At 34.8% G+C, this 27,040-nt stretch overlaps 1 protein-coding gene across 2 annotated transcripts in view; it reads left to right on the forward strand.

Moving 5' to 3' along the window:
* Positions 1-13,257, forward strand: part of SENP6 (SUMO specific peptidase 6) — a 117,079-nt gene extending 103,822 nt beyond the window's left edge. For both annotated transcript variants that reach the window (XM_030315860.1, XM_030315861.1), the window contains 5 exons: positions 6,151-6,254; positions 7,817-7,905; positions 9,538-9,606; positions 9,706-9,856; positions 11,708-13,257. In XM_030315860.1, coding sequence (XP_030171720.1) covers positions 6,151-6,254; positions 7,817-7,905; positions 9,538-9,606; positions 9,706-9,856; positions 11,708-11,917 — 623 coding nt within the window. In that variant the 3' untranslated portion in view covers positions 11,918-13,257. The remainder of the gene's footprint in view (positions 1-6,150; positions 6,255-7,816; positions 7,906-9,537; positions 9,607-9,705; positions 9,857-11,707) is intronic.
* The last annotated feature ends 13,783 nt before the right edge of the window (positions 13,258-27,040 follow it).

A 27,040-nucleotide genomic window follows, 5' to 3' on the forward strand; every position in this document is an offset into this window, starting at 1 on the left:
TTAGAATCTTTCCATCACTCTAAGAAATTCCCTTGTGGCTTTCCACACCTCATAGAACGTTTAAAAATTGTGCTATAAGGTCTACATTTTTCATTTATAACAACTTAGTTTTATTCTTATTTTATAGGAAATTTATGTATTTGGCAGAAACAGTAGTTGGACAGTCTTAGATCTTAGATCTTTAAGATGAATTCGTTCATTTGTAATTTACAGATGGGCAAATACAGATCAAATAATTAGAGTCAGAAAATAAAGCTTTTTCCTCCAAAATAGTTGTTGACATTCCAATTAAAGGTCAGTTCCTTATTCCTCACTCTCTCCTTCATGGTTCTTAGTGGGAAGAAGGGCACTGCTCCAAGCTTCTGCTTTTTTATTTTCCTTCAATTTTGTTGAATCAGTATTTTTTCCTTGAATTGGTTCTATATTTCTTGCACTTGTTAGAGAAATCTAAAGTTTCTCTGCCAATACTTAAATTTCATATCAAATCATTTAATTTTCTCTCCAACCCAAAAGTAAAATAGTTACTTGATAAAATCCATAATATGCTAATGATATGTGCCTTGCTTATTAAACTGTGAGTAAATCTAATATGTTTTCTTTGGAGGAAAAAAGAATAAGGCATAGAAGAGGTTACATGAATTCAGAAAGAACCTATCAAAAATTAAGAATGCTGAACATTGTCTTGGTACTCTTACCACTTTATTTTAGTAACTCAGCTAGTGTTGAGTTTTGTAAGAATATTTTTTATTTGTTTGACATATTTTCTGCTTGGGTAAAATAAAAAAAAGAGGCAACGAATAGTCATATTAAAGATTAATTACTGGGGCACCTGGGTGGCTTAGTCAGTTAAGTTTCTGATTTCGGCTCAGGTCATGATCTCGCAATTTGTGAGTTCGAGCCCTGCGTTGGGCTCTGTGCTGATAGTGCAGAGCCTGCTGGGGATTCTCTCTCTCTCTCTCTCTCTCTCTCTCTCAAAAAAATAAACATTAAAATTTTTTTTTTAAAGATTACCATTTTGGCACTCTTAAGACCAAGTGTGCATGGTTTCTCATCCCCTTTAAAACAGTCTTACCAATTAGCACATGAAAAGGTGATGGAGATAATTAGACATAAAAGAAGTGTAAATCACAACTGTAATGAGATACTTCTTCATATCACACTAGTATGGCTACAATTAAAAAGTCAGATACTAACATGTGGGTGAGGATGTGGAGAAATCAGAATCCCTCATATGTTACTGGTGGAAATGTAAAATGGTACAGCTGCTTTCTTTGGAAGACAGCTGGATAGTTCCTCAAAAAATTAAATGTAGGGTGCCTGAGCGGTTCAGTCAGTTAAGCAACCAAGTCTTGATTTCAGTTCAGGTCATGATCTCAACGGTTTATGAGTTCAAGCCCTGCATCAGGCTCTGTGCCTACAGTGCAGAGCCTGCTTGGGGTTCTCTCTCGCCCTCTCTCCCCCTCTCTGTACCTACCCTGCTTGCTCACTCGCTCTCTCTCTCTCTCTCTCTCTCTCTCTCAGAATAAGTAAAGTTGAATTAAATGTAGAGTTAATATATGACCCAGCAATTTCATTCTTACTACATATATATCCAAGAGAAGGAAAAGCACACAAAAACTTGGACACGAATGTTCACAGCAACTTTATAGTAGCCAAAATGTAGAAGCAACCCAAATGTCATCCACTGACAAATGGATAATCAATTAGTGATATATGTATCCAATGGAATGTTATTAGGTCATAAAAGGAATACTGCTACATGCTACAACATGGATGAGTCTTGAAACTATTGTGAAAATAGTCACAAAAGACCACATGTTATATGATACCATTTTCATGAACTCTCCCAAACAGGAAAATCTATGGGGTAGATTAGTGGCTGCTTGGGGCTAGTGTGGTGTGACAGACAGGAGTGTGAGGAGGAGGGAAATGATGGTTGAAGGGTACAGGGTTTCCTATTGAGATTTTAAAATTTACTGTGATGATAGTTGTACATATGTGTAAATATATCAAAAACAACTGAATTGTACTTTTTTTTTTGAGAGCGTGCATGCGTACTAGCAGGGGAGGGGCAGAAAGAGAGGCTTAAACCACAAACCATGAGATCATGACCTGAGCTGAAACCAAGAGTCAGACCTTAACTGACTGAGCCACCCAGACACCCCCTGAATTGTACACTTTAAATGGGTGAATTGTATGATATGTGAATTAGATTTCCATAGAACTATTTTCTTTAAAGTTCTCCGTTGATCAGTAATCTCATACACTGTAATGTGAATTCAAATTAGAAATGAATTAAAGTTTGGGGCACCTGGGTGGCTTATTCGGTTAAGCATCGACTTTTGGTTTCAGCTCAGGTCATGATCTCAGGGTTTGTTAGTTCAAGCCCTGCATCGGGTTCTGCGCTGACAGTGTGGAGCCTGCTTGGGATTCTCTGTCTCCCCCCAACCCTCTCTCCGCCCCTCCTCTGCTCCCTCTCTCAAAAAAATAAATATATACACTTTAAAAAATGAATTACAGTTCAAGACTTAAAGCAATGGGGCAAAACCTAGGGCTTCATATGAGCATAACCCCAGAAATTCCTGGTAGCCCTTTCCTTCAAATTAATGTTCTAGTCAAGTAGTATCCAGTTAAATTTAAGTAAATACCCTCACAAATCCTAGTGGAGATCCAAGTGTAGAATCATGTGTTTGCCTTTCTAGTATTTGTTTATCCCCCCTTTTTTTTGTTTTTGTTTTGTTTTTAGTATGTGTGTAGCCATATCAAATGTATCTTCCTTAAGGGAAATTAATTTACTTTTATTGGGTGTGATACCCTCATATTTTCTCTTCTTTTCAATGCTTGCCTTCATCCAGTGATGATAGTATCCCACAGTTTGAAAAATAGTACCCTAGAGTAAGTCTGTACATTTCTGTACTTTTATCAGATGTTTCCAAGGGATCACTCACACAAAAGTACATTAAATAAGAGTGCTCTCTAGAGGTGCTTCTACTACCTCAGAGAAGTTGGTTATATAGTCTGTTCTATATAAAATGATGGCATGTTAAAAATTAGGATAAGAACTTATAACAATTTTTGTGATTATGATTAATATTTCAAGAACTGATTTCTATTTGGGCTGGGAATATAATTGAAAAGATTTAAATGAAGCATTTAGACAGTTTTAATGTGGGGTTTTTTTTGTTTTGTTTTGTTTTTTTAACCTTTATTTTTGAGAGACAGAGAGAGACCGAGCATGAGCACAGGAGGGGCAGAGAGAGGAGGAGACAGAATCTGAAGCAGGCCCCAGGCTCTGAGCTGTCAGCACAGAGCCCGATGCAGGGCTCGAACTCACAAACCGTGAGATCATGACCTGAGTTGAAGTCGGACGCTTAACTGCCTGAGCCACCCAGGCGCTCCTGTAGTTGTTTTTTTTTTTTTTTAATGTTTATTTATTTTGGGAGAGAGAGTGCAAGCAGGAGAGTCAGGCTCCATCTCATGAATCATGAGATCATGACCTGAGCCGAGATCAAGAGTCCGACACTTAACTGACTGAGCCACCCAGGCACCCCAGTTTTAATATAGTTTTAACCATCAAACATACAGAGTCACAAGTGTTGACTTCTGATGTCAGGTAATATGCTGTAGTAAATAAGTGGGAATTGTATCTTATCACAAGAATTAGGTTAAGGTCAATTGTAGGAAAATAATGTGTAGTATCAGTACTTCATTTGCTGGTTTTTCAGTTGGGCACTATATGAAATGTTGTCTTGCTCTGGTACATGAAAAATGTATATGTTTTAAACTCTAGAATCTCACTCGGCATCTTCAGATGATCTCACTATGTGAGAAGCTCTCAGGAACTGGGACTGATTAAAAGAACAGCTGATTGAGTTACCACCTCTCAGTTTATGCCAGAACATTTGTTTACTGAATGAAAGAATTGACTACACCATTTAAATTATTTTTTTCCATTTTTTTTGAAATGTACATATTTTTAACTTGTGTAAGGTATATTTTATATGATGCAGCTTCTGTAGAATTGGCTGCTAGAGTAACTTGATTACAGTTGATTAATAATGAATTGCCTGAGGATTTGGACAGATTTTATTCAAATATAGATATTTTAGCTTCAAACATAAAAATACAGATGTTTGAAAACAATTGAAAGGTTTTTTTTTTTTAATTGAAAAACTTTGTGTGTGTGTGTTTTATTATTTGTGAGAGAGAGACAGAGCTTAAGTGAGGGAGGGGGCAGAGAGAGAGGGAGACACAGATCCAAAGCAGGCTCAACATGGGGCTCAAACCCACGAACTGTGAGATCATGACCTGAGCTGAAGTCGGACGCTCAACCGACTGACCCATCCAGGTTATTTTTCATAAAGCAAAAGGATTTACCATAGTGTTTTATTATTATATTAAGTAGTATGTTTCCAATCACAACATCCTATCCTAAACTGATTATTTTCATTTTAATATTTTTCTTTTATTATTTGTCCAAAAACAAGCCTATTTTACTTAATTTTAATCATGTTTTTTTTTTATTAAACCTTTTTTTGCTTTTTTTTTTTTTTAATGTTTATTTTTAAGAGAGACTTAGAGACAGAGTGCAAGTCGGGGAGAGAGAGAGAGAGAGATGGAGACACAGAATCCAAAGCAGGCTCCAGACTCTATGCTGTCAGCACAGAGCCCGACGCAGGGTCTGAGCTCCCAAACTGCGAGATCATGACCTGAGCCCAAATTGGACGCTTAACCAACTGAGCCACCCAGGCGCCCCAGAGCTTATTTATTTTTGAGAGAGAGAGAGAGCACGAGCAGGGCAGGGGCAGAGAGAGAGGAGACCAAGAATCCCAAGCAGGCTCTATGCTGTCAGCACAGAGCCCAATGCATGGCTTGAACTCACAAACTGTGAGGTCATGACCTGAGCCAAAGTCAAGAGTCAGATGTTTAACCAACTGATCTACCCAGACACCCCATTAATCATTTTATTTTTTAATCTGTATTGTACAATATTTCATATTTTTACAATTTTAATTTTAAAAATATATAATATTTCATTTTATGTTCTACAATTTGCTATTTCTATTTTTGGACATTAGGTTATTTTCAGACTATTGTAGCTTCTGTTACTAAAGATAACTAGCAGACCTAGTACAAAAATGTTTTATATATCTACATGTATATATCTATATACATATTTAAATATACATATATTTTGGGGCGCCTGGGTGGCGCAGTTGGTTAAGCATCCGACTTCAGCCAGGTCACGATCTCGCGGTCCGTGAGTTCGAGCCCCGCGTCAGGCTCTGGGCTGATGGCTCAGAGCCTGGAGCCTGTTTCCGATTCTGTGTCTCCCTCTCTCTCTGCCCCTCCCCCGTTCACGCTCTGTCTCTCTCTGTCCCAAAAATAAATAAACGTTGAAAAAAAAAATTTTTTAAAATATACATATATTTAATAATATAATTGACATCTAGTTTTAAATTTTAATGAATTTTAGGGTCTGAGTTGTAGAAGTAACTTTGTAATTGACATGTCAATCCAGGGTTGTTGTTTTGTGTTTTGTTTTGTTTTTAATTTTATCTTTTTTAATGTTTATTTTAAGAGAGTGAGAGTGTAAGCAGGAGAGGGGCAGAGAAGGAGAGGAAATCCCAAGCAGGCTCCACACTGTCAGCTCAGAGCCTGAGGTGGGGTCGATGTCACAAACTGTGAGATCATGATCTGAGCCAGTATCAAGAGTTGGACTCTGAACCAGCTGAGCCACCCAGGTGCCCCTTGGTCCAGGTTTTTATTAAAAGCAAGTTATATTTGTGAGGGGTGCCTGGGTGGCTCAGTCCGACTCCAGATTTTGGCTCAGGTCATGATCTCCTGGTTTGTGAGATCAAGCCCCATGTCGGGCTCTGTGCTGACAGCATGGAGACTGCTTGGTATTCTCTCTCTCCTCTCTCTCTCTCTCTCTCTCTCTCTCTCTCTCACTCTGCCCCTCTTCCACTCATGTTTTCTCTCTCTCAGAAATAAACTTTTTTTAAAAAGTAAGTTATATTTGTGATATTACATGTTAATGCAGGTTTTGGATCTATATTTACTATATAATTGGCATTAATTTTAACATCATATACTGTAAGTTATATGCATGTCCTTTTAAAAATTATGTAATGTTTCTTACTGATATAGATGGTTTAAGCAAAATTAGACTAAACTATAGTGATGAGTCAGCGGAAGGCAGTAAAATGCTTGAAGATGAACTCATCGACTTCTCAGAAGATCAGGATAACCAGGTAAAACCTAATGCTTGGCAAAAAGCTCCAATATTTTATCTAATTAAATTTTTCCCTGGAGTCCTATAGGCAATTCCTTCAACCAATAACACAGGCCTTCTGAATTTGGGTCTCATCTCAAAGCACAAACTGAGTTTTTAATTCAGAAGTTGACAGCATAAATGTATTAATGTTGTTTTGCATTATTTTCTTTTAGGGCTTTTGTTGTAGTTTTGGCCATCCATTTAATAGAAAATGAATTCTCCCACCTGAACCCAGCCACCACCCCAGTAGCCCTACCATCCCTTTCCCTTCCTCTTTTAAAACATTTATGGGTCATACTTAACCTTTGGTCTAACTTCTTCAAGAGGCAAATGTTTAGATACTTGATTATATGGTACATGAGCACCACAAAATTATATTATTTTTTCCACTTTTCCAGTGATTTTTTTTCTTTCTTCTAAATTAATGTATAAGTATCATGGCAGGAGCACATAGTATTTAGTTAAAACTAACATAGGTCAATTCTCATTATTTCCTTAGAGTTTCATTTGCTATAATAAATTTTATTTACACCAAGAACAAAATCTATTTTTGAAAATATTTTATGACTTCAGTTAAAGAGAGCTTTATATTGAAGGAAAAGTTTGTAAGAATTCTACAGCATTTCATTTCTTTAATTCTTTGACCTCTCTTTAGTTGTTAAGATAAACTTTGAGTTTATCTAGTAGTGAAGATAGCTCTGTACTGTACCATTTGTCCTTTTTGTTTAATCTTCTTGTGAACAAAAGCCATTTTTTGTCATGTCCCTTGCTCTACAATATATGTTTAAGGAATATAGTTTTTCTCTGCAACTTATACAGGCACATTGTATGTATTACATTAAAGGCTTACAAAGAGCACTGTTCTTACACTCCTTTGGTTGTAACAGTTATGTGAACTAGCTAATCTATGTATTATTATTACAATTACTATTATTATTTCCATTGTTGATTATTTAATTTATAAGGTTGCCAGAAACTTTCTAAAGAATAGAAAAAGTCTTGTTTTACATTCAAGATAACCGACAGAATAAGACACAGTGTCACTAAGTTTTCTTCTCTCAAGTGAAGCAGATATATGGTTTTGTCAAGGAGGTGTTTCCAAAAACTCTTTAAATATTTCTGATTTGAGAAAATTATTTATGTAAAAGAATAATAAATATAAGTCCTTCATGCTCCTATTGTGAAACAGTCGTCTTAACCAACAAACTAAATTTTTGTAGAAATATCTAAAATCAGAGCAGTAGTATTTGACTGAAGAAGAATGAATCATAATATTTTCAATCATTAAAATTTTCTTTTACATTGAGAAAATAGATGTAACAATGGACTTCTGATCAGTAATTTCTTTTCATTAAAATGTCAGTGTTATGGCATTACAGAATTACAATTGAGTGACTGCATTTTCTCATGTCTGATCACTTAAATGGAAAAGAATTTACATATTTGCTACAAAGATTTTTATCATCAATAGTGCTACTTTGTGAGGTTATTAATTATTTAGATTATATATTTTTAATACTAACAGCCTGTCTTTTATAGGATGATAGCAGTGATGATGGATTCCTTGCCGATGACAACTGCAATTCAGAAATAGGACAGTGGCATTTAAAGCCTACCATCTGTAAACAGTAAGCATTAACTTTATATCTTGAAAACTGCATGACAAATTTTATTTACATACCCTCCTAAAATAAAACATAACTGGACAGTTTTTATTTAAACTAGTGCCTAAAAGTCACAAAGCGTGTCAGGATGGGTGAGGAGAATGTCCAGGGCTCAAGTTGGGCAGAATGGATAATCCTTTCAGTTCTCTGTCCATTTTCTATTTGTGTATGCACACACATTCCCATAGACACCTACTATTTCTTTTGGATATACATTGATTTGGAGCAAAGAAAGGACAAAGAACTGTCATTCACATTCAGATCAGTAACTTGGGAATTGACGTTTACAGTGGTTCAATAGCTACTATGTAAAGACTGTGGAGTGACTCAAGGCAGTCCTTAGGGACATGTCTCAAGAGTGAATCTGTTTGGTTTTCAGAAGTACATGTCTGGAGCACCTGATTGGCTCAGGCTGTAGAACATGTGATTCTTGATCTCAGGGTCATGAGTTTAAGCCCCACGGTGGGTGTAGAGCTTGCTTTAAAAAAAAAAACAACAGAAAACAAAAAACAAAATGAAAAAACAGTACATGTCATGAGGGCTTTCAGGGTCTATGAATTACTTAGTTGATGAAGTATTACCTATTTCTAGACTCCATTTCTTTTGACTTTTTTGTAGAAAATGTTAGGTGAAACTCCATTAATAGCTTTTGAAAAGCAAACTTCATTAATAAATGAAAATGTAGAGAGCTGGAGCAATTAAGAGATCTGCATCAAATCCCATAGAATTTTAGTCAAGAAGAACCCAGATCTTTAAACATTCAAGACTTTTTGTACTACGTTAGACTTCCTCTTAGGTTTACAACAATATTTTAAAGGTTGAGTGTTACTTATATCGAGTGTTCTAAAGTAGAATCTTACACTGATTCCTACACCAGATTCTAAATCTTACACTGGATTCTTACATTGGATTCAAAAAACACTGGATTCTAAACTAATTTTTTTTTTCTATTTTTAAGTAATCTCTACACACCATGGGGCTTGAACTCACAACCTCGAGATCAAGAGTTGCATGCTCCACCAACTGGGCCAGCCAGGCACCCCTAATTTTTCTGTGTGATGATTACCTGTTTTGCTATCTATAACAGGTTTTGGTTAACCAAAACCTGTTATTTGGGGGCATCTGGCTGACTCAGTTGAAAGAATGTGTGAGTCTTGATATTGGGGTCGTGGGTTTGAGCCTCATGTTGGGTTATAGAGATCACTAAAAAATATTAATGAACTTTTAAGAAATGAACTTATTTCTACTTTGCTTGGTCCCACTTTTGGTGATTTGGAATCTGGGGATGTTCAAATTTTCAGAATTATTTTGACTTTTTACTAAATTTTGAATTCTTTTAAGGAACTAACTATAGAACTTTAGTGAAATATATTCCTAATAAGATATGGTTCAGTTAGTATTCTACAATTTGGTATTTAGTATAACCGTGGATATTTAAGTATTATTGGGGTGTATGTGTCTGTAAGATTTATTTTTCACCCAAGCTTTACGGAGTCAGGGGAATTTTGAATGTTTTAAATTCTCTTGTTAATGCTCATCTTTTTATGTGTTCTTTAACATTATAAAGTGTTAACATTTGGTCATTTTACCCTGCAGACCTTGTATCCTACTGATGGACTCACTTAGAGGCCCTTCTCGATCGAATGTTGTAAAAATTCTAAGAGAGTAAGTTCAAAGTCATAACTTGTACTTTGTATTCTGGTGGGAATGAGGGACTGTGTATACTTATATATGTATATTCTTACTGTATGTGCATTATTGCAGGTATTTAGAGGTGGAATGGGAAGTTAAAAAAGGAAGCAAAAGAAGTTTTTCCAAAGATGTTATGAAAGGCTCTAATCCAAAAGTACCCCAGCAAAACAACTTCAGTGATTGTGGTGTATATGTATTACAGTATGTAGAGAGCTTTTTTGAGGTGGGTTTCAGTATGTTGGATCTGATATGATAAATAATAAAATAGTTTATAGTGGACCCTTAGACAAAATGGGTTTGAACTGCATGGGTCTACTTTTTCACAGATTTTTTTTTTTTTTTTTTTGAAAAATATAGTACAGTACTATAAATGTATTTTCTCCTCCTAATTAATGATTTTTGTAATATTTTCTTTTCTCTAGCTTACTTTATGTAAGAATATAGTAATATAATACATATAACATACAAAATATGTGTTAATTGACTATGTTATTAATAAGGCTTTGGTCAATAGTAGGCTGCTATTAGGTAAGTTTTTCGGGAGTCAAAAGTTATATATGGATTTTGGACTCAGTAGGGTAAGCACCCTGAATCTCCACATTGTTCAGGGGTCAACTGTATTTGACCTTACATTAATGTTAAAAACATTAATAAGGAAATATTTTAAGTAGTTTGAAAACTATCATTTCAAAAATTTGTCCAGGGAGCAAAAACTCCCAAATTGGAAAATTTTTTAAAAATAAAAAGACTATTTATACTTCATGAAATCCAAGGTTTGTTGACCTCATGCCTCATCACTGATCAACTCTCCCTCTTCACTCGCTCTTTCCACCTTAAGAAATCTCTCCCATCATTTGGACTTATACCCTCTTTTCTCCCCTTTACAGATATATTTATGGAGAAGTATTTATATGTTCACTGTCTTCATTTCCACAAATCCTACTCGTTTCTCAAATCTTTGTAATCTGGCTTTACTCTTGCCCTTATGTTGAAATTATTCTCAACCTCCCGGCACCATTTTACACTGTTGACCATTCCTTATTCATAATGCTTTCTTCCTTCGACTTCAGAGATACAAAACCATGCACACCACTCTTGGATATCCTTTATAATTATCTTGATTCCATCCTCTTCCTCATCCATTATCCAGTATAGCACTCAGTCCTGTGAATTCTATCACTTAATGTCATATATGTGCAATCCTTTATTCCTGCTGCTACTTTCTACGTCCAGGAAACTGGCATCACTATTCTGAACCACTACACCAGTCTCCAAGCCTGCTGCCTTTTATTTTTCAGTTGATTTCCATAAGCTGAAGTCTAATCATTTTATGCATGTGAAAGATGAAAATCCTTCATATGGCCTGTGTGACCCAACTTCTGTTCGAGCTTCTAGCCTCATTTCGTACCATTCTTACTCTAGCATTCTATGTCATTCAGTTTTTTATATTGTGTCATGTTCTTTCTTGCCTCTAGGCCTTGGTACATATGTTCCTACTTGGGATACTCTTCCCAGTTGCTTCTGTCATTCTTTATTGGACCAACTTCTTCTCATTCTTCAGGTCTCAGTGTAAATATCACTTCTTGGAATTGTGTTAAGCCCCCAGACATGGATTTTCATAGGACTTTCTGCTTCTACTGTCATAATACCTGTCGTGTCCATTGTTTTAATTGTTGAGTTATCTGTCTGTCTAGACCAGAATCAGCAAACCATTTATAAAGGGGCCAAGTAGTAAATATTTTAGGCTCTGTGGCCATGCAGTTTCTATGCCTGCTCACAGTTCAGCTATTGTGGCTGTTTTTCAATAAGGCTTTATTTACAAAAACAGGCAGTAGGCAGAATTTGGCCCAACAGCTATAGTTTGCTGACCTCTGATCTAGACTACAAGACCTATAGGCAAAAACTGTCTCATTATCTCCAGTGCCTAGCACAATATCTGGCATGAGACAGATAATGAGTACATACTTATTAAATGAATTTACTGATTATCCATTTTTAACTCTAATGCTTTTGTGATTGAAATTAAAATACTTATTATGGTTTTCTAATGTGCATTTAATGTTTTTATTTCCAGAATCCAATACTCAATTTTGAACTACCTATGAATTTGGCAAACTGGTTTCCTCCCCCAAGAATGAGAACAAAAAGAGAAGAAATCCGAAACATAATTCTGAAACTTCAGGAAGATCAGAGCAAAGAAAAAAAGAAACTTAAGGACACTTATTCAGCAGAAACATCTTTAGGTGAAGGAACAGAACAATATGTCAATAGCATCTCAGATTGACCCATTTCTGATGCTTGTCAGTATTGCCTTCAGAAACTGAGTGACTTTCAACTTTGGGTATAGACAGTAAAGAACTGAAGTGCTCATTACTCAGAGTGATCTGGAAATGTTAATGCTTGTATAAATGTCATATAATTAATTTCCAATGGAGTATGTATTAAGTAAAAGTTTGTAAATATGTTAATGAGGCCAATTTTTCCAGCATTTATAATTATTTTTTTCACTTGTTAGGAAGCTTTTGTTATGTATTTTCTGTTAATAGTACTTGAAACTGCAACTTCTCAACACAAAATAAATAAAAAGAAAATATTTATAGGAGGAAATGATTAATTTGATATTCTTTAGTGAACTTGTATTAAATTCCTTAGTGGGTGTGACATATTTCATGGGACTATTAAAAGTATCTATGATAATCTTTTGACCTGCATTTGTTCTAAAATAACTTGAAATATGAAAATATGATTAAATATAAGGAATTTTGAACAAGAAAGACATCTTCATATGCTTGTATAGTGGAAAAAAATAACAGCTTTTTAAATCATACACTCCCTTGTGTTCAGAGAATCCCCAAAATGTAATAAATATTTATAATTTTACACAAATATTTAAGAAGAAGCAGTATTAAGAGAAATTCAAAGAAAAATAATCTTGAATTATACTACTAAATAATAATTATACTTTATCATATCTTATTGTCAAGTACATTTCTGAAGACATCAAAGACTCAGGTTAAAACTATTTTGGTAAGTGCAGCTTAAATTTCAAATATCCCATGTTACCTTTCTATATTATAGCTTAAAGTATGCTACAATTTGTGTGATATAGTTGATAAACATTTTTAATCTGTGTGAACACAGGAATTTAAATAGGAATTTACTATTTTTTGTAATGGCTTTTGCTATTTTTTCATTGCTCATTTTGTTCTCGTTATTTTGATAAACAAAATATCAGACTTCTGTGCTTGAGTTTTTTAGTGTAAATTATTTTTACATGTAAAAGTACTTGTCTTTAAATCAATTTCATAATGCAGAAAAAGTTCTCCTATCTTGAATTCTCCTTTAAAAATACTAAAATGTGATGGTTTTGATGACAGAATTACGACTCATGTAGGCATTGTGCATATATCTGCTGAAACTATTATTTTCAAATGAAATGTTACACATTTCTTTCCAATTAACTTTGAGACTTGAAATATATCTTTTAAAAGTCATTTTTTGTTAAATAATGAATTTTAAAATACACATATAACAAAAGTAGTTGAGAATAAAATGAAGGCCATTTTTATCATTAGCTATTTTTTTTTTTTTTAACCTGGCCAAATACACCAATTGTGAACAACATTTTAGGCTGTTTTCTTGAGTTTAATAAAGTCCACAGGTGTGTTTGGAGTGGGTGGGGGTGTGGTTAATAACAACCAAAAAAAAAAAAAAAAGTATGAGACATATTCATTAAGGGAAATATTAAAATGTAAGCTTAAGGAAAGTCACCATTGGTCACCATTAGTGGCATCAATTACAGATTTGTTACTTTGCATATTTTAACATTATTTATTTATGATTACATTATTTCTTTTTCAGGAATACCCTAGAGCTATTAGCTTAAATATGAAAAAGTAGAACTTAAGAGTTTAATTTTATTACTTACTGAATATGGACCAAAAAATGAAAATTATTTTAAAAATCTGATAGCAGTAAGCAAAATGGGCATATTTAATTTTTTAATGTACTGTATTTTGTCAGAACTTGAAAGTACTGAAAAACTATTCTAAAATGCTTATTTGTTTTTGTTTTAATGTCCAGTGGTTACATTTGCACTCTTATTTTTGATAAGATAAAAAGATAATTTGTCCCTGGGCCAACTCAAGTCAATCACATTTTGACATGAAAAATATAGATTGATGTCTTATCAACTTTCTAGAGGTGGAGTATCCAGCTATTTAATCATATTTCTCCCAACCCATGCAAAACTTTATTTTTAAAAGTTATGCTAATGATTTTGGTATATGTAGAATATTTGTGGAGACTGTCAGGTTGAGCTCTGAATCTAGACTTGAGAATTTTTGGTGTACATGCACATTCACTTGATAATTGTGTACTTAGATACTTCTATATATAAAGTGGCTAGCAACCTTTTAAAATGTGTTTATTAGTACTTAGAAGTTGTGAAACAAATTTTACAGTTTAGAGGTTTGTTACTAGACACTGAAACTGCATGATGAGTATCTGGTGTCTTAACTAATTAGATAGGTCTGTTGTATTTGTTTTCTTGTTGGATAGAATAACAGTTAATCATTTTTAGAAGAGTTTTAGATTACTTGCCATGAAATTTGTATGTGTCTGAGCTCTTGGTAGTTTAGGAGCAAAGGTGGCATTTAACTGGTCCTTTCCTTTTGATGTTGCTAAGATAGCTGAAAACTTAATGCTATTATTTCAAGGTCACATAAACCTAAATCAGTTAAGCATAATAACCTGTGCTTAAAGTATAAGTCAATTAGTAGGAGGTTTTATTTGAAAGGGTAAAATAGTTATCTAAATTATTTCTTAAATCGCCAAAATGCAGTATTTTTTTTCTTTAAAAAACTGTCAATGATCTCTGAAGACTGTAAGATACAATATAAAAAGAATAGGTTTCAGTTTCCTAGAAATCAAAAATTGAACTTAAAGTCTCAGACAATTCACTGGACAAGAATAATAAAGAATATATTTTAATATATGGTATATGATCAAAGGTTGGTGGTATAGTGCTACCGGAATATAGGGGCATCTGGCTGGCTCAGTCGATAGAGCATGCAACTGTTGATCTAGGGGTCATGAGTTCTAGCCCCAGGTTGGGGGTTGAGATTACTACAAAAAAAAGCTACTGGAATACAATGATAGAAGAATAACTTAGAAGAAATAGAATCCTTAAGAGATGAGGTAATGTAGTGCTGTGTGTCTAGAAGAGCTACAGATAACAAGGTTGCTCTGTAGATCACTTTGAGAGAACTAAAGGAAGGGGATTATTGTAGGGGCATGCTACAGACTATCTAGCCAATAAGACAACTGAATTCACAGAGGCAGACCAGACTGTACTGGGAAATGAAATCTAAAGAATGTTCTAAAATACTCCAGCAGGACTTTCTGGTACATTTGTTGGTTTTTCTACTCCCAGAACAAAGTAAGAGGGTTATGAAAATGGCTCTTTGAAACTTAAGTTTAACTACAGAGGAAGAATTGGTCGACCACATGGAACAAATGTGTACCTTGGGGAGAAGTAGCCCTACCATCTTAATTCCAACAAAACAGATCAAGGAATAATGGTAGAGTACACTAAACTACTATTAAGGAAATAGAGTGTAATGTACTCGGAAAATAGCATAGATTCATGACCTGAAACAGAAAAACTAAAAGCTTAGAGGTCTTTACCATCTTTATCACAAGTAACAGATTATCCTTATTGCAAATAATTACAGTCAGAACATGCTACCCAAAACAAGGAATTTTATCTAGAAATGTGCATCAAAATCATCTAGGGATTTACATAGTACACATACCTAGGGTCTCAACCCCAGTAGTGACATATATTTTCAGAAAATTCCTTGAGTAATTCTAATATTCAAGGCACTGATTTAAAAGGATCAATGTATGTTCCTGACAGCTTTCAAGTTGCTGGATAAAAACGTAATAAGGCTTGTCTGCATTTGCTGCTCTGAAATGCTTTAAGATAATCACTTTAACCCCCATCCCCACTAATTCTCATTAAGAACTTGATAGGTAAGGTTATTACATTGCTGTTCCTAAACGTTGAAGAATTATAAAGAAAATTATTAAGTCACTCAATATCTAGAAACTGGCAAGATGCTTTTCAAAAGGAAGTAAATTCTGCAAATTACAAGATAAAAATCATCAACTCTTGATAGGATTCTAAAGTGAATTTATTAAATGGCTTTGCTATGTGAACTATTCATGGTCACCAGGAGTTACAGGACTGGTACAATCAAGGTAGTTGTATATTTTTAATAGGATTCTGGACTAGTTGACTAGTTAATGGAGCCAGACTAGTAATTCTCAAAATTGTGCTTGATAAGTCTGATTTTGAGGCATATTCATAAGTTTTGTCAGATAAGTTTAGAAATAATTTACATCAAGTTGAATACACTTCTTGGAACTTTTAATATGCTAGTTTGCAGAATGACTAAGTGAGGAAAATAGAGAACACAGCATGTTAGATAAAGAATTTGGCTGTATCCTCCTTTCTCTCGTTGACTGGTTCTCTAAACTTATTTATAAATACTACGCATCATAAGACACAGTTAACTATTTGGGGTTTTTTTTGAACTGAACTTTAAGAAAAAGTGCTTTTGAAACTTAGATTGTTTTTTTTATATTTCATTTTACTGATAGTTGGATATATGAATTGGAAACTTGAAAATAGGTGACCAGTGTCTTGGGGAAATGAAGTTTCATGAGAAGCAATTTTCTATAGCCATTGTAATGAAAACACTACAAATCTAATTCTTGTATACAAGTGGATTTTTCTAGGGGGAAAAAAAAGCAGAGTTGATGATACTAATCTTTTGTAAGATCAAGTCTCCTAAACTCCTATACAAGTAGAAATTGTATAAAAATATGAAAGTAGGGGGCCCCTGGCTGGCTCAAGTTGGAGGAATGTGCAACTGTTGGTCTTAGAGTCGTGTGAGTTTGAGCCCTACATTGGGTGTAGAGATTACTTAAATGAACTTTAAACATACGAGAGTGAATTGGAAGATTATCTGGAGGCTTTTCCTTCTGTTTATATCTGAACCGTTTAACACCTCCCCCGACTTCCACTCCATCATCATTTACTTTAGAAATAAACTGCAACAAACTTTGTAGCTAGAAGCATTTTTTTTCTTAAGATATCTGTGCAAAAAAGTACTTTGTTAATATACTTTCAACATTTTTAATCCCTTAAATAACTGGAAATAAGTCACTTAAGCCTGTTATAAAACTTAACTACATTTGTACTAATTAGCTTTATACATACTGACAACAGGATTTGATCCAAAACAAATTCGAAAAAAAATTGATCCTTAAATATTGAATAAATGTTTTGAGTACCTAGTTTGTACTAGATATTGAGGATTTAAAACAAGGGAGCCAAACAGATACCATCTTCTCCCCTTAATGAAGCTTCCTGACAGTGTGATGGAAAGACATTCCATTAATCAGCCTCACAAATTAATAATTTCAAATAAGTACCATGCAGGAAAAGCATAAAGCATATTAAGACACTATAGCCTAGGGGCACCCGGGTGGCTCTGTCGGTTAAGTGTGTGACTCAGTTTTGGCCCAAGTCATGATCTCACAAGCTGTGAGCCCTGCATTGGGTTCTATACTGACAGCATGGAGCCTGCTTGGGATTCTCTCTCTCCCTCTCTTTGCACTTCCTGCTCTCTCTCTGCCCTCTCTGCACTTTCTTTCTGTCTCTAAATAAATAAACTTCAAAAATATAATAAAGAACATCATCCATTGCAATTTAAAAAAAAGGACTATAGCCTAATTGGGGAGGTTAGGGAAGTCTTCCCTGAAGATGTGACATTCGAACTATTGGTAGACAAACTGAACAAAGTCTGAGAGGGCAAGAGAAGACTAGTACTTGTAGGTTGTGGAAAGACCCTGAAGTAGAGAGATGTTATGACTTGTCCTAAATGATAATGGCCTCATTTATTAAGCACCTACTATATATGGCAGACCGAGTTCTCAGCTCTTAACATGGAATTCATTCTTCACAGTGTCCATATGAGGTACATACTGTCATTACTCCTAATTTACAAATGAACAAACTGAGGTCCAAAGAAGTAATTTCCCCAGCAAGGCTGGGCTTTGGACACACCATCTTACCCTAGAAGTTAGGTTAGCTTGGCTAAATAAAAAGATGAAAATAAGATGCCCCTATGTTTTTAGAGCTGCAGTATAGCTAAATATTATGGAAATTGTTTATGGGAGTTTATTGAGCTATATTATCTTTTAGTATGTTTAAACATTTTCATAATTTTAAAAATAAAATTGAAGACCTCTAACTGAAGGTAAGAGTAAGGTAGAAAAGTAGGCTGGGACCTAATCATGCAGTGCCTTGAAGCCACATTCAAGATTTTGGTCACTATCCTGAAAAGTCACTGAAGCATTTTAAACAAAGGAATAACATGATCAACTATAAATGTTGACAAGATCACAGTGGTTGTAATGATAATATTATTTAATGTTTTTATTTTTGAGACAGAGACAGAGCATGAGCAGGGAAGGGGCAGAGAGAGGGGGGAGACAGAATCCAAAGCAGAACAGAGCCTGATGCTGGGCTCAAACTCACGGGGTGTGGGATCATGACCTGGGGGCTGAAGTCGGAGGCTTAACTGACTGAGCCACCCAGGCGCCCGTGAGGGGGCTGGGAATAAGTGCAAGCCTTATTCCTAATTAATTGCGAATTACTATAGCTAGGGTTCACTATAGCTGGGGTAAAGGACACAATTATGCCTTAGGAATGCTAAAATAAGACATAACTTAGAGATTTTATTTGAAATGTTCCTTTAGAAACATGCAACAAGAATAGTTTTTGAAACAGGTAACAACAGAAAAGGGTGTTCCTTTGTTCCTGTCAAAACTTTTTTTTTTATGAACAAATGATTATCAAAAATAATTATAGGGGTGCCTAGCTGGCTCAGTTGGTAGAGCATGCAACTCTTGATCTCAGGGTCTCGAGTTTAAGTCCCACATTGGGGGTAGAGCCTACTTTAAAAAAAAATTAAAAAATAAAAACCCTAAATTAAGTAATGTTTAAAGTGCAGGTTTGAAAAAATATATAAATCCTATGTACAACTGGAAAATGGGCAGAAAATGGTTGGGTGAAGACATCATTGACAGAAACTTTATTTTTTATTCAAAAAATTTTTTTTCATGTTTGTTTATTTTTAAGAGAGGGCGAGAGACAGAGCACGAGCAGGGGAGGGGCAGAGAGAGGGAGACACAGAATCCAAAGCAGGTTCCAGGCTCTGAGCTGTCAGCACAGAGCCCGAGTGGGGCTTGAACTCACAAACCATGAGATCTTGACCTGAACTGAAGTGGGAAACTTAACTGATTGAGCCACCTAGACGCCCCAGAAAGTTGGTTTTAAAATTTACAAAGCATGTGAAACTACCAAAGAAAACAACATTAAAAACCTTTTAAACACCAGAGTGTTATATTTAAAAAATATAAACATAAAAGAAAGTATAAAATTGGCATAAAGTATTAATATTCAATTGTCTTAAAAGTAAAAATACTTGATCAATGTAAAAGTAAAACAATTTTACTAGGTCAATTGTTTCCTGAAATTTCCAAACACACTTAATAGAGAAATTACCCAAAGCACCTGTAACATAGCTATGCTTTTTTTTTTTTTTTTTTTTTTTTTTTTTTTTTTTATCACTTGCTCTCTTGAATTCCATTCTCTTCTATCTCAGCTAATTTGGGCTTAAGGTGGACACCTGATCTCAAGGAAAGTTAGTTTGTAATGGTATGACCTCCTAGATGGAAAACAAAACAAAGTCAGTTCTGGTCATTAGGAATTTATATTTAAAGTAAGAAACATATTTGCAAAATGGAATTAGCAGAGAGGACACTGTTAAAATAAAATGATAACTTACCTTATTTCTAAGATGGAATTTGAAAAAAAAAAATTAACCTCTGAATTAAAGCTACATTTTACCAAGTAAGGGACAAGTTTGCATCAGAATCACCTGAAAGGCTTGATAAAAGACATTACTGGGCTCCATCCCTAGTTTCTGATTCAGGATTGTTTTCAGTGGGGCCTGTAAGTTTGCGTTTCCAAGTTCCTGGCAAGACCATACTTTTGAGAAACAAATGTTTCTCAAAGAAAAACAAATGATGTATTTCTTCTTGGTAGCTTTTTCAGTTAGGTGTGTGAAAACTTCTTGATGTAGGCAAGACTGACAAAGCTCCAAGCATCAAAGCATCTTGGAGTCAATGAGATACTGTGTGAAATTACTTGATCATATCTACTCCATAATAACATTATTTGTAATAACAATTAAATGTGAATAACTGAGGCATGTGATCACACCACATAGCTTTGCTCTTCTTTAATTTAGTCTGGATTTATTCTTTCCTTTTTAACCTATTTTAACAACTTTGTATGCTTTCATATTTTCCCCCATATTCATATAATCTCTACATACAGTAATACATGTATAAAGATGTACTGTTTCCTTATAAAAACTGGGATAATACAAACATTTTTCAGTATCTTTCTTTTGTGTCAGCAGCATCTTGTGACAATCTATCCAAGCTATCTAATATAATCAAAGTCAAAGTCAGTTCTATAATGGACCATTATTTATTTATCTATCCCCTTACACTATCAGTCCTGATAGGCTTGGTTAACGCTATAATAATGATTCCAAAATCTTGGTGGCTTACTCTCCCAAAAAAGTTTTTGCTTCGGTTATGCCACATGCCCAAATGAGAAGGCAGGAGATTTCTGTTCATCAGTTAACTCAGCTACCAGTCTGGGTAGATTGATACAAGTTTCCATTGCACTACAGAGTGGAACTAGAACCTGGTGAGTAGCAAGCACATTGACTCTTAAAGCTTCTACGCAGAAGTGGCACATCACACTCACACTGCACTGCCGAAGCTAGTTAGAGGACACTCCTAATTTCAAAAGGAACAACGGAGTTCACTCCTACTGTATTTCCAGAATGGGACGTATTTTTTTAGCAGCTGAAGTGACATTCACACTACTAAATGAGCATTCACTTTAGTTTCTAGTTTTCTGCAACTATGAGCATGTAATATATTTTCCTGTTTTTATTTATTTATACACTAGTAGTTTTATTTCTTTGGAATATACTCCTAGGGATTGCTGGGTCAAAAATAATATGTATTTTTAATTTCTATGGGTATTATTAGCTTGTTTTCCAAAGACATGTAAGAATTTACATTTTCCCCAGCAACTTTTTAAAATACAATTTTTTGCTGCATCCCCAACAGCAATAGGTATCATAGCTCTCTTTAATTTTGCAAGCCTTGTGCATATAAAGCTGTTTTCGTTATTACTTTGATTTGTATTTCCCAGATCTCTGGTTTAAATCTGAGCTTTTTTTTTTTTTTTTTTTTTTTTGTGGTGGCTATGCCTGTCATTTGTCCATTTTTCCTTTAGAGTAGTAGTAATCTTGTTTTTCTCAATTAATACCTAAGCCTTCTGCATATTACATTGTCATCTATGTTATATATGTATCTTTTCATAATCCATTGTGTTTGAAGACTTTTTGGTATATTTTTCATACCAAAATTTTTATTTTTATGTATTTTCTGAGTTTTCAATCTTGGATAACCAGCTCCTTCTCGACTCATGACAGTACATATACACACATATTTCTCACAAGACTTTTTTTTTTTCAATTCAAATAATAAAACTGTGGAATTTATTTCTGTATAATGCAAAAGATACATGTTATAGGGGCACCTGGGTGGCTCAGTTGGTAAGCATCCTACTTCAGCTCAGATCATGATCTCACTGTTCGTGGTTCAAGCCCCGCGTCAGGCTCTGTGCTGACAGCTTGGAGCCTGGAGCCTGCTTCAGATTCTCTGTCTCCCTCTCTCTCTGTTCCTCCCCCACTCACGTTCTCTCTCTCTCTCAAAAATAAACATTAAAAAAAAAAAGATACACATTATATTCTTGAATTTTATTTTCCTCAAGATAGTCATTTATGTCAATATCATTTATTAAAAACACTTTGACATTGGGGCACCTGGGTCGCTCAGTTGGTTAAGCAACCGACTTTGGCTCAGGTCATGATCTCACAGTTTGTGAATTCGAGCCCTGTGTCCAGCTCTGTGCTGACAGCTCAGAGTCTGGAGCCTACTTCAGATTCTGTGTCTCCCCCTCTCTCTATGCTTCCCCAGCTGACGCTCTGTGTGTCTGTCTCTCAATAATAAATAAATGTTAAAAAATTTTTTTTAAATAAATAAATAAAAACACTTTGACATTAGAATGAATTTCCATCTTGTCATATGTTAATTCATGATATTACTAATATTTCTGAAATTTCAGTTTGTTTCTTTAATTGGTCTACTGATTACTTAATTATACCTAATAACTCTAAGACTTAGTGAAAGCTAGAGCCAAAGGAAGTTTATAAACACCTTCATTATTAAATCCAAAAATGAAAAATTAAGGAAATCAAAGTTCACATTTAAAAAATTAGGAACAAGGGCGCCTGGCTGGCTCTGTTGGTGGAGCATATGACTCTCGATCTTAGGGTTGTGACTTTGAGTCCCATGTTGGGTATAGAGATTACTTAAAAATAAAATCTTACCTCCTCTGCTCATGCTCGCTCATAAATAAATAGATAGATAAATTGATAAATAGATTAAATTGGCAATTAGAATCCATAGCAAATAAGTGATAACCAAGTTCAAGGGTGTTCAACATCAGAAAATGTATCAATTTAATTGTTATGTCAAAGATTAAAGGAGGAAATTTATATGATCATATAAAAAATTTAGTTTTTCATAACACAATATTTGAGAATAGAGAAATCTGTTATAATATAGGCTATAATTCCTAGTAACAAAATATATTAAATGGTGAAACACAACCAGTTAATATCAAGAACTAGATAGGCTTTCATGCTACTTAACATTGTTTTTGCACTTACAGGAGATGTACTAAGACAAGAAAATGAAATAACTGGTATAAACTTTGGAAAATAAGAGATGGATGTTTTCTGTTGAGTAGGTGATTATATAACTAGAAAACTTAGATAACATTTTTTTTTTAATTTGATACAGTGTTTGGATAAATACACAATGAGAATCTAGAAAAGAAATTGGGGTAAAATTATTCACAATAATGACTAAGAACAATAAAATACTTAGAAATAAATTTAATAAAAAAGCATATGCTTTGAATGAAAAAGCTATACAATTTCATTGATGGCCATAAATAAGACATGCAGGAATGGACAATGAAGAACCACGTTTTTAGATGGGATGGCATAATACTATAAAAACATCAATTCCTTTCTAATATTATATAACTATAATTCAGTTTTATATAATACCAGTAGTGTTATTTTATATTTAAAATCTCAAAGCTTACATAAAAGGAAAAATGCCTGAGAGGGTCAGGAAAAGAAATACCAGAATGTATGACAAAACCACTGTAACAAAATCACTATGAATCTGGAGAGGAAAACAATAAAATGAGATGTGTTCAAAGAGACTGAAGCAGAGCAAGACAGAAGAGACCACATGCAAGAGAGACACCAATACCACACAAAGGGTGAACACAGCAAATACTGAATTAAACTAGTAACCCAATCCTTCATTGTTACCATGCCTCTACCAGCTGTTCATTTAGGTTGTGGGCTTTAGAATAAATTGCTGCTTGTCATCAGCACTATTTGAAGTACTAATTAGCATATTACAACTGTCCTTTAGTTGTTTTTTCATTAAATCATTAGAGACTTGGCTACAAATAGGATAACCACAGAAATCCTGGGGAGAACTTATTCTGTAGACATAGCACTGGGCATGACTTCCTCAAGTATTCAAGTAACCTAAAAAACCCAGGGCAAAACTAGGTTCACGATTGGAGACTCCATTCTTTCTTGGATAAGCAATGGCTGTTAGACTTTTCATTGTCAGACTTTTCGACAGTGACTTCATTGATATGTGTATTTTAGATTTTGCCCATATACAAAATCCAGTCCTATATAGCCTCCTTCTTTCTCTCTAACTCCTCTACCCCTTCCTGCTCCCTGCCTGCCTTTCTCTCCTCTCTCTCTCCTTCCCACCCACCCACCCCCACACACACACACCTACAAAGTTTCAGGAAACAAACCTTTTCTAAGTTTTTATTGTTTTTATTTTTGAGAGACAGAGCTTGAGCAGAGGAGGGGCACAGAGAGAGGGAAACACAGAATCTGAAGCAGGCTCCAGGCTCCAAGCTGTCAGCACAGAGCCCGATGTGGGGCTCGAACCCATGAACCATGAAGTCATGACTTGAGGTGAAGTCGGATGCTCAATGGACTGAACCACCCAGGTGCCCCAGGAAACAAACTTTTTAAAAGTAATCTCTACACCTGATGTGGGGCTTGAACTCAAGACCCCAAGATCAAGAGTTGCATGCTCTACTGATTGGGCCAGCCAGGTGCCCCAGAAACCATTCTTATACTTTCTAAAAAGATACACTCTGATAATTTGTTTTAGTCCTTTTTTTCCCAATGTTTGTTTTTGAGACATCTTGAGCAGGGGAGGAGCAGAGAGGATCCGAAGTGGGCTCTGTGCTGACAACAGCGAGCCAGATGTGGGGCTTGAACTAACAAACTGTGAGATTATAACCTGAGTCAGACGCTCAACATCCAGGTGCCCCTGTTTTAAGTCTTTTTAAAAAGTGCACCTGGGGCGCCTGGGTGGCTTAGTTAAGTGTCCAACTTCAGCTCAGGTCATGATCTTGCGGTTCATGGGTTTGAGCCCCACATTGGCTTCTGTGCTGACAGCTCAGAGCCTGGAGCCTGCTTCAGATTCTGTGTCTCCCTCTCTCTCTGCCCCTCCCCAGCTCGCACTCTCTCTCTCTCTCAAAAACAAATAAAACATTGAAAAAGTTTTTTAAATGCTCTTTAAAATCCACTACATTGATAATATCATCCACAGTTTGAATAACACTAAGGTTTTAGTCTTATATGCTCCAAAGATTTAAATGCAAAAGTAAAATTTTATCTAATGACAATTTGGATATATTTATTACACTTGCTGTATGAATTATGAAAACTACTTTTTGGGGTCACCTGGCTGGCTCAGTCAGAAGAGCATGGGACTCTTGATCTCAGGGTCATGAGTTCAAGCCCCATGCTGGTTAAAGAGATTAATTAAATAAGTAAATAAACTTAGAAAAAAAAAAACTATGTTTTAATTCCTAATTTTTTGGTTTAAAAATGTATCATACTTATTAGAAGATAATACTGAACTTTGGAAACTTTGGAGGGTATATGTTGAGGCAGATTGTTTTCTAATTCTGTTCATGTAATTACTGGCGTGATCAAATTGGCAATAACTAATACACTTATCTACACTTGTTTTTACATATCCAAAAGGAAAGTTACAATTTTTAAAAGTTTTATTTATTTAAGTAATCTCTACACCCAAACGTGGGGCTCAAACTCACAACCCTGAGATCAAGAGTAGGGTGTTGTTTTTTTTTTTTTTTTAACATTTATTAATTGTTGAGAGACATAGGGAGACAGAGTGTGAGCAGGGGAGGGGCAGAAAGAGAGGGAGACACAGATTCTGAAACAAGTTCCAGGCTCTGGGCTGTCAGCACAGAGCCTGATGTGGGGCTCGAACTCACGAACTGTGAGATCATGACCTGAGCTGAAGTCAGACGCTTAACCGACAGAGCCACCCAGGTGCCCCTTGAGTCACATGCTCTTCTGACTGAACCAGCGAGGCACCCCACAGAATTAAAATTTTTGATTGTACCCAGAAATGACCTTAGATATTTTTATTAATTTGCTTGAATTAACTTAGCCTGGTTATTGTCATGTTATTAAAATATAAGAAAATATAATATTTAATCTTAGGAATACATATTATTTTTTGGGGAAGACACAAGCTTTCTCACAGCAATTTTTTAAGTAAACCTTTACTCCCAATAAGGGGCTTGAACTCATGACCCCAAGATCAAGAATTGCATGCTCTACCATTTGAGCTATCCAGTGCCTCATCTCACACCAGTTTTTTTTAAAAAGGACTTTTCTATCCAAGAATCATGTCATTCATGACTTTTCTAAGAGAAGGTAACCAAAAATTCAGAAATCTAAAAAAAATACTGAAAATGTTTAATTTTTTTAATGTAAGCTTCTATTTGAAGTATATCATACTTACAGAAAAATTTCACAGTTCATTAATGAATGTATAGCTCAATGAGTGTATACCCAAGTGAACCCATCTCTGTAATCACCACCCAGGTAAAAAATACAATATTACCAGTACATTATATCAGTATCTCAGAAGCCTGCCACATGCCTCTTCTTAATCTTCCAACCCTTTATAACACATCATTTTGAATAATTAATAAATAGGATAAATTAGGTTAGATTATTATTCAGCAAACATTCATTGCCTTCACATTCAGGATAAGACTACTCATCCTGCCCCACTGATGTGGGGGCTTGGTCATCTGACTTTCTCTGGCCAATAGAATGTGGACAGAGGTAGCAGTGTGCCAATTCTGAGCCCACACTTTAAGAGACACAGTATGTTTCTGACCTCTGACACAAGGAGAGTATGTACCCCAGGTAGCCACTGGGCCTACATCTTGAGCCCCAGAACGAGACACTAGAACAGAGCTGAATTGGTCAGCAGCCTGAATTGGAGCTGTCCCAGGAGACCTTCTGCACTACACTTGCTCAGGAGAAAAATGAATTCTTTTTGTTAAATGCCATTGAGATTTGGTTGGCTACACAGCAAAGGCTGACTAATATAATCATCATCTAGTAAAACTCAATAAAGCCTATGTGAATGAACACAAGTTATTACTCTGTGAATCCATTTAATGCTTTGTTCTCTTCAAACTTATGTTTATTATTAACTGTAGGATAATATTTAACTCTGACAAATTAAGACACTTCCTGGTCAGTGACTACTTGATACTTCCTTGATCTATTTCAAGAAACTGCTATTTTTAAGGCAAGAAAACAGCCACTACCAATCTTTTCATTTATTTAACAAGCATTTTTTTTCAGAAGACTGTTGTATATCACTGATTTAAATAGGACACCCCACACCAAAGCTTTGCTTTTTTTAAATATTACATAATAGTTAATTCTATAATATATAGTATCAAGTTTGAATATTTCATTCATAACCTTTAGAGAAGTTATAATTTATTCTCATTTTTATATTTTTATAAGATATCAACATCACAGAATGTTCAACACATATGAAACTGAAGGATAACTGGTGAAAATAAAAATAAATATTGTGAAAATGCACTTTTTAGAAAAATGAGATAAAATGTATATACAAATTCTTTATAAATACTGAAAAAAATTGGATCACTAATGAAATAGTGATTTAAATTTAAATTTAAATTCTATGTTTC

The sequence above is a fragment of the Lynx canadensis genome, chromosome B2 (assembly GCF_007474595.2).
Source record: "Lynx canadensis isolate LIC74 chromosome B2, mLynCan4.pri.v2, whole genome shotgun sequence".
Taxonomy (NCBI): Eukaryota; Metazoa; Chordata; class Mammalia; order Carnivora; family Felidae; genus Lynx; species Lynx canadensis.